Genomic DNA, 16,593 nt, shown 5'->3' with positions numbered 1-16,593 from the left:
ATTTAACACCATTTCTGATCCAATACTTTTGCTGGTTCGCGGATTAATTAAGTTTAATCAAATCAAATCGGAGTCTAATGGGTCGTAAAATGCGCCAAGTAGAACTTCCACTGATAAAAATATACCAATATCCATATCATTAATTTTAAAGAGCTGGTCGCACCTTCATCTCCGTTGCAGTTAATGAATACCGAATACCCTTCCATGACTTATAGTCCATACCGTTAGCATAGCCAGAAGAATAAGATCCATTGCGATATAATCCATTCAGGTTCGCTAGATGACAGTTCCTGTACCACCAACCACCTTTGGTTACTTGGGCACAATTATTATGCGACACATCATTATCTACATCACGTGTTGTAAAAGCCTGGTTATTCTGAAAATGGAATGAATCGCCCGCTGAGGAAAACAAGCATAAGTAATAATGTGACTTCTAATCGCGTGATTTAGGTCAAATACGTTTCTTGTTAAAGTTTGTTGATTTGTTATGTTTGTGTGCTTTTTTTTCACATTTTACACAAAGTTTGGTTACTTGTGCGAGCACCATGATCATTATCATCATGTCTGCATGACACATGAATACCAGCCAGGTCGGGTTAGTAACTCTGGAAAAGTTACCACCCCGACCAAGAAGTTACCAGCTACAGGGGCGGATCCAGGGATTTTCAATACGAGGGGCGAGCCACCGCCGCTGCCACGGTGGCTCGGCGCCCACACAAAGTCAGGCGCTGCTCTGCAAAAATACACAGAGTCAGGCGCCGCTCTGCAAAAATTAGAGAGGGCGCGCGCCGGGTGCGCTTGTCTAAATCTGCCCCTGAGCTAGCTGCAATCTTTACTGTTTAAGCCTGGTCTCATGTTGTTCAATTTGAACTGGCCATGTAGTTTCTGCTGTTTGATTTAAACTTATGTGTTCATTTTTGGCCATCAAACTTATATCAAGGTTTCTCGAGGAATAATACTATATTAAGTCAGTCAAATACTCAATGCATAATCATGCTTGTGGTGGTATGTCTTGAGTATGAGATTGACTTGTGGAAGAAGAGGTGACGTATATTTTTGTCGTTTTGTAAAAAATCTAAAATTAAGAACATTTGGCCGGTTCATTCCATTACTATCATATTTTAAAAAAAAACCAAGTAGCTGAAGTGATAGCTTAATATGCGAAAAAAGAGAAATATTTGCACCGATGCCCCTCCCAGCAAACACAAAACGCTTTCGACATCATTCACAAAAGGTTACAAAAGGTGGTCAGAAAACGTTTAAAATGTCGGGTTATATAAAGGGTATATCAAGGGTATAAAACGTTTTCATGACATTAAAAAACATTGTTTGATAATCTACTGCCCAGCAAACACAAAATGTATTACAGAAAACGTTTAAATATCGGGTTATATAAAGGGTATAAAAACGTTTTAATAACATGCCAAAAACATGCCTAAACCAAAAGCCAAAATATAACTTTAAAACGTTTTTGTGTTTGCTGGGCTATTAGGACATTTGCTAAATAATCTACATATTTGCCAAAAAGGGGTCCAAATTAATGGCAGTTGTTGTTCGCTATCTTGGAGAAATTTGGTGTACAAAACTGTCAATCAAAATACGAAATAAGTCTATTTCACTATTGAGGTAGTACGCACAACATTATCGTGCACACCTACGTAAAATTTAGGCTAAGCGTTACTATGTGTACCAAAATCTCCAGCAACATTCAATCAAACTGCCGTGAAGTGACGTCACTTTTATACACGATTGATTACAAGTGTCATGGTCCTGCCTATAATTGTTGTTCCCTGTTTGGTTCAGTTTTCCTGCCTATGTGCATAGTGATTTTCATCACTCGTTCCAGTGTACTTATTGTATTCTTGTTGGTCCCTGTTATTTTCGCAGGTTAACACCTCTGGGATGTGATATAGCTAATGGCTATTTGAGTTACCTACTTGGGCCAACAACAAAAAAGTGTATGTTTGGCCTCAATCGACCGCCTGTACGTGTAATCCATACGTGCCTAAGATTCACGGTGGAAGCTCTATAGTCCGACGGTTCTTTATTCCGACGGTTCTTTACTCCGAAGATTCTTTAATCCGACGGTTCTTTATTACGAAGGTTCTTTATTCCGACGGTTCTTTATTTCGAAGTTTCTATAGTCCGAATTTTAAAAAAGGTTCCCTAATCCGAATAATAAAAGAGGTTCTTTAATCCGAATTTTAAAAACGGTTCTCTAGTCCGAATATGAAAATAGGCTCTATAGTCCGAATTTAAAAAAAGGTTATCTAGTCCGAATATAGAAATAGGTGCTATAATCCGAATTTAAAAAAAGGTTCTCTAGTCCGAAATTGCAAAACGGTTCTATAGTCCGAAACGGATACCGTGTTCTTTAGTCCGAATTGGTAAACGGGTTCTATAGTCCGAATTTTATTTTTATCATTTGTTTCAGTATCAAATCATCAATTGTTAAATGCAAATCCGCTAAAGTTCAACATTGTTGGTTTCTCTGGATATTTTCCGTAGCGTACATTGACGTTCATTTTTATTCTGGTGATATTTTCTTAATTTTTATCTGTTTTTACTTCCATTATAAAACTATATACCAGTAATACTCTACGATGTATTCGAGTATTGTCGAGTTCAAATTTTCATAGCGCCATCCCGATCCCGTCATGTAAATGCTGCGGCTTTTTTTAAACATTTAAACAAATTTAGTCATTTAAACAAATTAGTTAAACTCTGCTTTAGTATTATCTAGCTGGAGGGCGCAGTAATTGTTAATGTTTTAAAAAATCGGACTATAGAACCTTTTTACTGATTCGGACTAAAGACACGGTATCCGTTTCGGACTATAGAACCGTTCTGCAATGTCGGACTAGAGAACCCTTTTTTGAATTCGGATTATAGAGACTGTTTCTATATTCGGACTATAGAACCCTTTTTAAAATTCGGACTATAGAGCCTATTTCTATATTCGGACGATAGAACCCTTTTTTAAATTCGGACTAAAGAGCCTATTTTCATATTCGGACTAGAGAACCGTTTTTAAAATTCGGACTATAGAACCTTCGAAATAAAGAACCGTCGGAATAAAGAACCTCTTTTCAAATTTTTTCGGACTAGAGAACCTCTTTTAAAATTCGGACTAGCGAATGCTATGAACACATGTTCGGACTAGCGAACCTTCGGACTAAAGAACCTTCGGATTATAGAACCTTCGGATTATAGAGCAGTCCCCAGATTCACTTCCTCTTACCTTCTCCGCCAATATCTGCTCCAATCGTCATTGTATAATCACTCGCCTCGTCCGTGATGATAAATGACTCATACAAGTCATACGCATACTCAGAGCCGTCATATAAGTCTAACCGCAACTCGTAGGTCTTGCCATTGTTAACTAAGGCATAGATGTTATCATTACCAAGCCAATGTTCTACTGCAAGGCTACCAAATCCAGCCTTATAATCTGACCAGTAAAGGTAAAAATTTTCTGAACCATCAACACGTCTCTGAAACACCTGGCATTAGATATCGAAGTTATTAAGAAATTAAGTTACCACAAAGTGAAATATCATTAAAAGCGCAGTTTGGGAAGGGTGGAGCCTGTGTCACTGGTGCACACCTACCTTTATCATAGTCATAGCTCTATCCTTGCGCATGATTGTGTTACCCGTGTACCCCTCCCTTTATCATAGATATAGCCTTTGCGCTCCTTTTAGCGATAAAATATTTAACCCAGCACCCTAGCCGAGAGAGGCAACCATCCAAAATGACAATGAGGGCATGATGTTCAGGTTTCTACATTAAAATCCATGATGTTCATTTTATTATTGTGAAATTGTCTAAGTTATATCAACTTAAATTCAGATAGTAATTTTCTTCCATCCATTTTGGTACATAGGCAGAAGTTCCCAATTCGCCAGGGCACGCTCACATTATCATGATTATGGTGTCATATTTGGGGAATGTTTGAACTTATTTTGGTATTAACAAAATCGCTACCCGGCAAACACAAAAATGTTTAAATGACATTTAAATGTCGGGTTATTTTAAGGTCATGAAACAATTTCCAAAACATTTATATGAACAAACATCACAACAAAGTTTTAAAAACAGTGTCAAAAAGTTACTGCAAAAATATTTATTGGCAAAATTTGTTTTGCAATATATTTTGTCAACACTTAAAAGCATTTTGCACATTGTTTTCAAAAACGATTTTTGAATGTTATTTAAATGTTTTATACACTTTATATAATCCGACCTGTGTGTGCGGAATGTACATAGGAAAGTATCAATTGCAATGCGTATGGAATATTGCAAACTCTTTTATATGAATATGATTTGTATTAAATTTAATATTTCCCGAATATTTTCTCTCAATCTACAAGCCATTCCCTATTTATTTGCCATAATATATTATTGTTTGATGGTCAAATTATAATCTTGAAATGTGAAAATTGAGAGATATATTATTCATGAATCTACATTGAAATGCCTATACATAACAAGAACATTTACTCACCGTCCAGCCTCCCCCATCTGTATCCATGTCACACCATACTTGCATATGATTTGGTTTAGAGGTACCATTTATAATGGGATATATCCAATAAATACCACTCGTGGTCCTTCCATATGTATTCAAAATCTCATAACAATCTTGAGGTGCTGGAAAAGAAAAGGTACCTTGGCTACTTTTAAGTTTCACAGCAAACACAAAACGTTTTCGATATCATTCGCAAAAGGTTATAAAAGGTTGTCAGAAAACGTTTAAATGTCGGGTTATATAAAGGGTATATTAAGAGTATAAAACGTTTTCATAACCTTAGAAAACATTTTTTGATAATCTACTACCCAGCAAACAAAAATGTTTTACAGAAAACGTTTAAATGTCGGGTTATATGAAGGGAATAAAAACGTTTTAATAACATTACAAAAAGATTCTTGGAAATTTGATACAAAACATTCCAAACAGAATGTTATTTTGGGGTTGAAAAAATATTTTGCGAAAAATGTTTGCCCAAAATATTTTCAATAATAATGTTTTAAAAACATTTTCATGACCTTTATATAACCCGACATTTAAATGTTATTAAAAGGTTTTGAAAAAAACATTTTAAGAACATTTCTGTGTTTCCTGGGTTCAAATATTTTATTTATACGTTATTTAAGTTTTGACACAATATTTGGCAAAAATGTTTGCAAAAATAGTTTACAATAACATTTTTAGAACTTACATTTAAAAATATTGTTGCAGTGTGTTTTCATACAAAACGTTTTAAAACATTATCATGACCTTTATATATCCCGACATTTTAATGTTATAAAAACGTTTTTACCTAAACCAAAATCCAAAAAATAACTTATTTAAAACGTTTTTAAAACGTTTTTGTGTTTGCTGGGTTCATATGAAACCTATAGTGTCTTATTCATAATTACCAATAAAACTGACATTTAATGTCTTATAGAATAAGCATTTTTTTTTGACAATTTTTGGCTAACGGAGGGTGCCACTTTGCCTTTTTTTTTGCTCATAGATATTCATAGCCTATGACGTTGCTTTATTGAACGATCAGAAAGGAAATTCAGGTCAGTCGGGCAGGGATGGTAGGAGTCATTATTCATTACTTATTCCTATGAACAAGACCATGTTTCATTCCAAACTGAAACATTTGAAAGTTTGTTTGTTTGTTTCAAACATTTTGGGATTGTCAATTTGATATTTAAAAAAAGGCACTTGAAAGCATTTTGTGCCTGCTCTACTTGTCCGCCGGGATCATAAATGGCTACAGTCCTTTATCCCTTCTTCCCATCATGCACTATTCCAGGGGGGTATAAGTGTCGCAAAACACATCATCTCCCCGGGGGAGTACAGAGTTATGTTCATTACATGCAGAAATACGGACATTTAGGCTAGTGCCTTCTTCACAAAAAAGGAATCACGGAGCAAAAAGCAACATTTCTATGCCTGTTATTAAAACCTAACTTTGTATACATTTTATAGACCTAGAGGTGAAAAACTAATGACGGGACACTTTTTTCAGAGATGAAAATAAAACGTAAACAATAATCTCTTACACAGATGTTCTGCATCGCTCCGTAACTGCATCACTCGTGTATACTAGGATGAAAAGCCGATGACCATATGAAAGTTGTTTCCAATTATTTTAAAAAATCAACCACGAATGATTGCAGCACTTGACTTTTGGTCTAGGGACCCTCTAAATCCCCTACCAAAAATGAAATTAAATTCGCCCCCCCCCCAAAAAAAAAATGGCACGCGTCCATAAACCTCCCAAACGTTGATTTGGGTGTAATCTTGACGAGTAATCTTTCAACACGATCGAAGCATTTTTAGTTTTTCACCCCTGTGTGACCTTCGTGACCTCTAGCGAAAAACGTGCCCTACAATTTGAGTCAACTACCCCCTAGCAGTGATCTTGAGGGTCTATACTACTGTCTGTCCAATTAACTTAGACACCCGGTTTTTATGATTTATTTCGAATTGGGTGTTTTTATGTATAGATACGCCGTGAATGAGCTACCTTTCTCATTTCAATATTAATAAGAAACGGTCTGATAACAACTATTCGACAAGACACTGTAACAACTACAATCTAACTAAAAATAAGAAAACATTTTCGGATCATTCTGTTCGTACTAGCAGTCCCTATCTTTGGAATACACTGGAAAATGAATTTAAGCAATCTACATTGACAGTTAAACATTTCCGTAATCAATTAAAGCAAAAGCTAATTTCAACTTGAACTTACGTTTGATATTTTTCTCTTTTGAGCACTTAAAACAAATTTAACCTATGGTTTATAAATTTCTTTGAGCCCCGTCCTTGTCTTGTTCCGTAGCTGTACTACTTGGCTTTGTTTTTTAAATATTTTTTGTTTGTTTTTGTTTCTACCCCTATAGGGGAAGGCATTTTACAGCCCTATTTGACCTTCCAGCCTTCTCCATAACATGTCTTGTTCATTGTTGTAATTAAGTTATTTTTCTGATTTTGATGTATTTTGATAATTTAATAATGTCTGATTTCGATGTATGTAATTATGTATTTATTTGATATGGAAATAAATGATGAATAAATGACGATGAATGAATATAAGTCAAGTAAGTCGGATAAAATCAAGCAAAATGAGTCTGAAAGCCATAATCAATACTATTCAGTTTCTTCTTGGTTTATAACAAACATTATTTTGCAAAGCGACATTTGGCAGTAAACCGCATTGAAGTTGGACAACCAATTCAAAAGATATGAGCAGTTAAAGAGTTTCCAAAACAATAGGAAACAAAAGGAAATATTTTCTTTGTTTAGTTATATCTTAAAATCAATATTTCCGACTTTCGACTGATTTTGCTTGATATAAGTTGAGTTTCATATCTGTAGTATACACTATGGACCACAATGGCCTCATCCCAATGGCATAGTAGAATAACCTCAATTAAACAATCATAGTGCAAAATTTGACCTCAAGTTGCAGAGTATGAGTTTGTGTGCCCAAATTGTCAAAGGTCATTCAATGAATGTACAAATATATTGGGGTTAAAGAACTGTGCCCTGATAGATGACTAAGATAAGCATGTTGTGGATCCTAGTGATACAGTCATTCGTTGGCTTACCTTCGCATCCTAAGAGGTCAAAACGCATGCAGATATGAAGTTGCCACTCAATGGGTTGTATCCGTATGACAGTTGCACGAACACGCGAAGGAAACAATTTGGTGACTACAGTGTTCTGGTCAGTATTGCCATCAAAAACCTAAACAGAAAAAGATATCCAGGGTGTACCAAGCCATTAGTCAAGTCAGGTGAAAATAAAGTACTGTCTAAAGCTAACGCTAAATAGGGCATCTCCGCCTAATGATTTTATTTAACATCTCAGAAATAGTCATGATAGTTGCCCAAAGAGGATGAGATATATCACTCAAAATCAATAAAATAAAATACTTATAAAATGGATATAGCAAATCTACCATATTTCATTTCAAATCCCCACTATGCAAAAAAAGTAATTTCCAACCATTACGAAGTTATTGCACTCACAACGCAATTTTGTTATATTTTCATTAAAGGAGTATTTCGTGATCATAGCATCCTCTTTTTATGACATTTTTCAGTACATATCCACGAAAAAAGCATATTCCCATAATGTCAGTTGATTCCGATATTGCGTTTGCGAGTTATGCATGATTATGTGTATAGCCAGAGGTTTCCAGTGATATAAAAATCTCAATTTTTTTGGAGAAAAGTGGGGGGATGAGGCTGTGGATCACGAAATGCCCTTTTAATTGTTGTATTTCATACCATGTGTGTCTGGTTACTAGGCAACTGAATGTACATCCACTCTAAAGCATCGAATCCATACAACACTTTGAATTTGGTCACCCATTGGTCGTATCCATCTCTCCCTTGAATCATCACTCCTCTAATCCACATTACGGCGATTAGCTCTACTTGGATCCACTGGTAAATGTTAAGATTGAAGGCACACCATTGCAGGGCATTACCAAGTCTTGCATGATAAGGGCTGTGATCCGGGTTTATATAACTGGACACTGTGATCTGACCGTCTTGAATTCGTTCATCCTCCATACCAAGTTGATCCAGACAAATGTCTAATGAAGATGAATAAATGCAATAGAAGACATGACATTAATCGTTCACACAGGGGGTGTTAATATCAAATGGGGTTTCCTGAATGGGCGACTCTATTTGAAGGTCATATCTTCCATGGGTGTATGGATTTCAACTGGAATAGCACAATGCGAGTTTATCAGCAAGGCATATCTGTCGAATGGGGAATTAAAAACAATAGGACTTATAGTAGGGTACATCATACATGTATTTATTTATTTATTTATTCTTTCTTTAACCAGGGTAGCCCCTTCAGTAACTGGTACTGATCTCCAAGGGGGCCCTGAGTGACAATTTACAGCACACAATATAATAAAAGAAGTTGATAAGCAATGCATGGAAGCAAAAGTTACTTAAATACAGTATTTACATTGTACATCAGGTCAAGTAATAATTACATTATACAGTAATAGAATAACATTGTACAAGTTTTACAATCAAATAGGGAGTAAAAGACAAAAAATTATTTAAATTTGTGGAATTCAATAAATCAAATAATTAAGTCAAATCACAATTTTGAAATACAGTTTTTAAAAGTATGAACGGCCATAGAATCAAAGTTTCCACGGGTGTCTTGGGGGAGTCTATTCCAAGCGTAACATGATCTGTAGTGAAAAGTTCTCTTACCAGGATTTATGTTCCATTTTGGAATGACAAGAGAATTGAAAGTTTGGCTTCTAGTACCATGAGTATGAAGAGATTGCATATAAGAAAATTGAGAAAATAAATATGATGGTGCATTATGGGTAAGACACTTGAACACAATAGTCAAAAGTTGATTCTCCCATCTTGTATGAAGTTTATCCCAGTTAAGGGTACATGCTCTTGGGTCATGACCTTGACATAGGGAATTTTTTTTTTTTTTTTGACAAGAAGACATACATACCCTTCATATAAAATAACATGAATCCTGAAAAAAAGTGCTAATGTGTAATTTCACCCTATTTTGTCTCCCGTTGCTAATGAAAACAAACTCCGATTGTATTGCGTGAGGTCCATTTATTAAAAGTTCCATGGTATGCACCAATTACTTGCCAGGAAAATCAGGAATTTAACCAGTTGCAGTCATTTGATTTTGAGTAGCAAAGTACACAAGCAACCGGGCCTTGTCGTGGCTTATGAGGGCGAATTTCGTTTGACACTTTGTCAAATAAGTAACATAGAATTGAAGGAAATGTTACGCAATTGACCGTATCTCTGAATCGTGTAAAAGCTTAAAAAGTGTTGACCATACCGTCTAAAAAAATTGATATTTCGAAATTGGCTGATCGTAATCCCCAAATTCGAGTATGCACATGTAGCGAAGATACGCACCATATCTTGCAAAGTAAATTTTTTTGAAAATAATTTAAACAAGCTATGAAAGCTAGACTCATTAAGAAATTTTTGAAAAATACAAATTTCAGTCGTAAATTTAGGTTTTCTACAACTTGTAATCTTATTTCTGAAGTAGAAATATCAAAACTGAATAGCAAGAATGTTATTATGGGATGTTTTATAGATGACTACAATATGGTTTAGAAATCGGAATGAGGAAAATTGATGAAATGACTGGTCAAAAAAAAAAATAGTGAGTGCTATAATCAATGACCCAGTTCATTCACTCCCAGTCCCAATCAGAGTCTGAAAATTAAAATGGCAATGGAAAAATAATAATATATAAACCTTTACCTTTAAGATGAGGTATAACTTTTATTTTTCCGATGATTATTTCTGGGCCAAATTTGATACTTAATGTGGCAAAATCATCCCATTTTTTTGCTCAAAACCTCAAAAGAGGCAGTAACCTTAAGAGAATCCACCATGTCTTTAATAGGTGTTCTTATATCCGCTGATAAAAGAATACGAGCAAGTCTATTATGATGTACTTGAAGTGAAGTTGAAAGAGAGTTTATGCAATTTGTCCAAACAGGACTACAATAGTCAAAGTGTGGCATGACAAGGGCATTGGCAAGCATTTTAACGGTATCATTTGGGAGATAATATTTCAGTCTACGAATAATGCCAATACGTTTTGAGATATTAGAAGAGAGATGGTTTACATGTTCATGTCAAGATAATAATTGATCAAATACAACACCAAGATACTTAAATTTATCAACTCTTTATCAACATCAATGTCATCAAATGTATTCAGCATATAACTAGTACCAAAAATCATGAGTTTTGTTTTCTTGATATTCAAGGTGAGATTATTTTCATTCAACCAAGAGGCAACATTTGACAAATGTTCATTTGTCAAGATAATAATTGATCAAATACAACACCAAGATACTTAAATTTATCAACTCTTTATCAACATCAATGTCATCAAATGTATTCAGCATATAACTAGTACCAAAAATCATGAGTTTTGTTTTCTTGATATTCAAGGTGAGATTATTTTCATTCAACCAAGAGGCAACATTTGACAAATGTTCATTTAATTCTGCTTGAAGAGTTGCTGCATCATTAGAACTACAAATAAGAGTTGTGTCATCTGCATACATTATAGTTTTACAGTTTACAGAGTTTGGAAATGAATGTACAAATATGAAAAATGATAAAGGCCCCAAGATTGTACCTTGCGGAATACCAATATTCACATCTTTAAAGTCAGACATAATAGAGGAAATGTTAACAGCTTGAGACCTATTACTGAGATAAGATATAAACCACTTTAGACATGAGCCAGAAATACCACATTGCTTTAATTTGTTAATTAAACGACTATGGTTGATGGTATCAAAAGCCTTCTTGAGATCCAGGAAAATTGCACCCGTTAATTTTCTATCATTCATGTTTTTGTACCGGCCAGCCACAGCTGGCCGGTACTTATTATTTGGTTCAAGTTTGTTGTTGTTTCTAACTTTCTATTAGATAGTGTATGAACAAAGCAGAAAATATTGTCAAAAAATGATCAAGTTGTCAAGGCAAAGAGAAGTACCAAAATTGGTGTGTGAAGACAAAAGATGTTTTGTGTTGATTTTGCATTACTAAGGTAAAATCAGTATATATTTTAGGAACTTTCTTTCTAAATTGAAAATTTGGCAAATTCGCTGGTCCTCTTACCATGCACATTGACCTTATTAGAGTATAAATCAGTGTGTGGTCATAGTGGATAGTGCTTTTCAAGCAGGGTCAAGGTTATCTAGCAGATCTTGCTAATGATCTTGAAAATGTTTTGATGTGATTACACATCTAGGCCTATTCCAGAAAACTTACACATGAAAATTAATTGGCAATTGGTGGGAGAGAATAACTGGCAGGACAATTGGTTCTACATTTAGGAGTTTCACAGGAAAATAATTAGATGTCAGGATAGAAGAGGGTGTATATGTTATGCCCTTAATCAAAAGTCTGCTATCAAAAGCTATTTGCACACATGATAAACAATTACTTTCTTTTGATAAGTTGATTAACTTCATATATTTAGGTCTATAATAATGATGAAATAAATCAGAAAAATGGAGCTTTAGTGCAGATGTAACGAATTATGTTCCTACGTATATCACTAGTCTTTAACCATGCTAACAAAATTAATACAATAGCTATAATATATATTTGTTGTTAATATATTCCAAAAATATATAATTATTCTTGATATAGTGTTTAATATTCTGTGTGTTTAAATTTTCAAAACCAGATTGTTATGAATTAAGCTATAGTAAAAGATGCGAATGTTGTTTGCTTTTACAAATTTCATTAGTGCAATCACAATTATAGACAGTTTTAACGTAAGTATAGTGTGAGAGAAAAATACAAAACAGGGTACGGTGTACCATGAGCAAAATTGCTGATGAATTAGCTTCCGAAATTCTTAAGGATGTAGAAGGGATCACATTTGGTACCAAATGTTTGGAATTTATGTCATCTTATTTCAAATTTATGTAACAACGTAAAGACTGATTTTGAGAGAATAGCAACAAATGGAATTTGGCTCAAATTGTTCAAACAACCATAATCTTTACACATAAAAATGATGTTTACTGTATATATTTATATTAAAAAAAAAAGAAATCTGATTTTACTCATTGTAATTCATCCTTTTGCCGGTACATCCCTTTTAAAAGGTGTTTTTTTAAGAATGTAGTCAGAGGTATCAAGAAGGGTTGTAGTGGAAGTGGTTGAGTGGTTACTCCTAAAACCAGATTGAGATGGGTGAAGACTACCTTGTTTAGATAAATAAGAATACAATTGGTCATGGACAGCACGTTCCAGAATCTTAGAAATTATACATAATACGGAGATAGGTCTATATTTACTTACATCTGATTTGTCACCATCTTTATAAATAGGTGTGACTTTTGCAAGTTTCCAATCAGAAGGAAATATAGAAGTGTACAATGAAAGATTACATATATAGGCAAGAGAGTCACAAATACTTAGTGCAGAAAGTTTCAAGAGTTTCACATTGAAATTATCAAGACCAGAGGATTTCTTATTTGAAAAATTACAAATTCCGTCAAATACAAAAGAGTAATAAAACCAAAATTAAAATTACTAGATACATCATTATCATTACATTCATCATTAGTAACATTTTTACATGAATCATCATCACTATTATTTACATTATCAAATTTTTGAGCCAGAGTAATTCCAATTGATGTAAATTTTGAAGGTGTTTCTTTATAGATTTGAGGACGCTGAATAAAATGAGAGGGGTATGCACCATCGAAAAGTGTGGGAAACTCTTGCTAGAGGGCGTTTTTCAAAATGGCCGCCAAAATCCATTAAAATCACCATAAATTGGTCAGAGAGGCACCCAGCAGCACGATTCTGATGTCTATACCCATGTTCTCAGGGTCAAGGAATCCAATAAAGTCATTTACAACAGCCTAGGACATATCATTCCAAGATAGCTGCCAAAATTTCAAAATGGCCGCCAGTGAAAATTAATTTGGCTATATCTCGGGTGCAAAAAGTCCTAGAAGTATGATTCTGGTGTCTATACTCATTTTTACAGGGTCTAGAAATCCATTGGAATAATCTAAAACAGCACAGGTCCTTAAGATCCCAAGATGGCCGCCAAAATTAAAAAATAACCACGACTAAAATGCAGAATTTTGCCTAAATCTTATCTTATCTGTGGTTTAGACGGCCTTATCCGGGGTTTACGATCCTTACCTGGGGCTAAGGTGCCTTAACCTTAGCTGTGGTAAACCCAAATATGAAGTGGCCAATGAGGATGAAAGAAGAATGCGGTGACAAACATATATTTAGTTCAGCAGTGTTATTATCGTTTCATTCAGTACCACGCCATGTTTATCAGAGGACGAACTTTCCTTAATTAACCTATGACCTGAGTGGGTGACGGGCTGTCACTAACTTTATCGGCTGCTACACGAATATCTATCTTAAGCTTTACTACACTCCTCCACCCTTGGTTTACTAGTCATTTAACTACCAAACATGTTAACTTTGCTTTATGCAACAATAGAACAACAAACTACCTGTGAAACTACATGTACACAAGTCCCCTAAAGTTTGGTTTCACTTTTTTCTTACACCTTGTAATTGTATACCATGTTAACTAACGATGGGGAAAAGATTTGTGTCCAACTACAAGTAGCATACTACATGTACTGGGAAACCTTAATTATACAACACAGATTGTGAATGATTAAGAAACACAATTATTTCCAGTGGCAGTTACTCCATACATGTAGTTGTACCTGACACATTGTAAATAGATGACAAGAAAGTACAATGTGAATAAAGTGAAAATTTCACACAACTACAACTTGTTTCATTTGGAGTACAGTATTTGAGTCCATGACTGAAATTTGATGTTCAGTACTATTTTAAACCACTGATACACAAGAATTTGGAAAATTACCTTTAATTTGATCAAAAAAAACAAACAAACACTTTTGGGTTCAATTTGGATTCTGCTTTCTTTCAGAAAAGGAAACCCAAAACATAAAATATGAAAATTTGATGTTTTATGTGCAACGGTAAAACAAAATCAAGTCTTTACATTTTGCTTCCATTTTGGTACTCTGTTTTGAGCTTAAAAAATGTTATTCAAAACCATACCTGACAGGGGGATTGATTTGCCTTTGTGATCTGCGCAATTCACCCTGTTCATTACCAACATTTGGTTGGTTACCTTGGTTACCATCAGGCTGCTCATTTACAACTTCTGCCCCGTCAAGAAGTACATCACATGGAGGCAGAAATACATCTAACTTTGGTTCAGCCTGTGGGGGATTTTGCATGTTACTGTAACGCTTACGGATCTGGTCAACATGACGCTTCCACACACGACCATCAGTCAGCTTCACTTTGTAGGAAACTGGGCCAGTTTTAGCAATGACGTGACCTGGGAGCCATTTTGGACCTCTAGCTGCATAATTGTGAGCAAAAACTGCATCTTGAATTTGAAATTCACGCTCTTTTGCATGCATATCATGGTTGTGTGCTTGTCCAAATTGCTTCTCATGGACACGCTTCTGCAAATCTGGGCGTACCAAATCCAATCGTGAACGAATTGTACGCTTCATTAGTAATTCAGAGGAGAACTGACCAGTAGTCGTGTGGGGAGTGACTCTATATTTCATTAGAAACCTTGCAATTTTGGTTTCAAGTGATGACTTGTCATTCATTTTCTTCATAGCGTCTTTGAAAGTTTGGACTGCGTGTTCGGCAAGTCCGTTTGTCGCTGGATGGAAAGGTGCTGAGCGCACATGCTTAATTCCATTTTGTTTGAGGAAATCTGCGAATTCCGCACTAGTGAATGCGGTGCCATTGTCCGAAACCATGGTCTTGGGTAGTCCATGCGTGGCGAAGACTCTGCGAAGCGTGTCAATAGTGGCTGAAGAGGTTATCGAAGACATAATTTGCACATCCAACCACTTGCTGTGGGCATCGACAATTACCAAGAAATTGTGTCCAAGAAATGGGCCAGCAAAATCAATGTGTATTCTGGACCACGGTTCTTGCGGCCATTGCCATAGATGTAAGTGTGCACTTGGCGGTGATTTGCGATTAACTTGGCAGCTGTCACAACGTCGAACCATCGCTTCGGGATCATTGTCAATTAAGGGCAAAACCGCGAGCCAAGGATTTCATACGCGAAATACCAGGGTGTGTATCATGCAGTTATTCTGTGATATACTGGCGACCTTGGGGTGGAACTACCACGCGAGAGCCCCACATAATACAACCGTCGTGCAGACTCAACTCATCCTGACGATGAAAGTAGGGTTTGAGCTGCTCATCATCATGGGGAATTGAGCATGGCCATCCATTCTGTACATAGTCTTTTACTTTAGCTAGCACAGGGTCTCGGTTTGTCCATAGTCTGATTTTGTCAGCATTTACAGGTGTAGATTCCATTATGTCAAAAACCAGAACATAATCAGCTGGTTCTGGCGTACGCATACCTCCACCCTTTGGAGGCAAAGGCAGTCTACTGAAGGCATCAGCATTGGAGTTTGCTACACCTAGTCGATACTGCAATTTGTATAGATATGCAGAGAGTGTGAGACTCCAATGCTGCAAACGTGATGACGCCATATAGGGTATCGCTCGTGCTTCACCAAATAAACCTAGCAAAGGCTTGTGGTCGGTGGTGATACTGAAATGTCTTCCATAAAGGTATTGATGAAAATACTTCACAGCTAGCCCTTCTTTGTCTAGGTGCGAGTAGTTCTTTTCTGCTGGCGTTAGCGTGCGGGAAGCATACGCGATAGGATGCTCTGTTCCATCTGCATCTGTGTGAGCCAGCACCGCCCCGACTCCATACGGGCTGGCGTCGCATGAGACTAGTAAGTCCTTAGCAACATCATAGTGGACTAGGACGTCCGCTGATGCTAGCATCTGTTTGCAAGTTGCAAACGCGTCCTGTTGGGGCTTGCCCCACCTCCATACACAGTCTTTGTGTAGCAACTTGTGGAGGGGGGCAAGCACTGTGGACAACCGTGGCAGAAACTTTCCATAATAATAATTGAGGAGTCCTAAATAGGACTTCAA

At 35.9% G+C, this 16,593-nt stretch overlaps 1 protein-coding gene across 1 annotated transcript in view; it reads right to left on the bottom strand.

Moving 5' to 3' along the window:
- Positions 1–80: 80 nt before the first annotated feature.
- LOC140139011 (uncharacterized) overlaps positions 81–16,593 on the bottom strand; it is a 31,326-nt gene continuing 14,813 nt past the window's right edge. Inside the window, exons 5-9 of the mRNA XM_072160793.1 lie at positions 8,305–8,615; positions 7,621–7,759; positions 4,511–4,656; positions 3,245–3,506; positions 81–402 (exon numbers count right to left, since the gene is read on the bottom strand). Of these exons, the coding sequence (XP_072016894.1) occupies positions 146–402; positions 3,245–3,506; positions 4,511–4,656; positions 7,621–7,759; positions 8,305–8,615 (1,115 nt within the window). The 3' untranslated portion in view covers positions 81–145. The remainder of the gene's footprint in view (positions 403–3,244; positions 3,507–4,510; positions 4,657–7,620; positions 7,760–8,304; positions 8,616–16,593) is intronic.

This window comes from Amphiura filiformis, chromosome 18 (assembly GCF_039555335.1).
Source record: "Amphiura filiformis chromosome 18, Afil_fr2py, whole genome shotgun sequence".
In the NCBI taxonomy this organism is placed as follows: domain Eukaryota; kingdom Metazoa; phylum Echinodermata; class Ophiuroidea; order Amphilepidida; family Amphiuridae; genus Amphiura; species Amphiura filiformis.
Note: the sequence above shows the minus strand (reverse complement) of the source record. Positions and strands in the feature narration are given on the sequence as shown.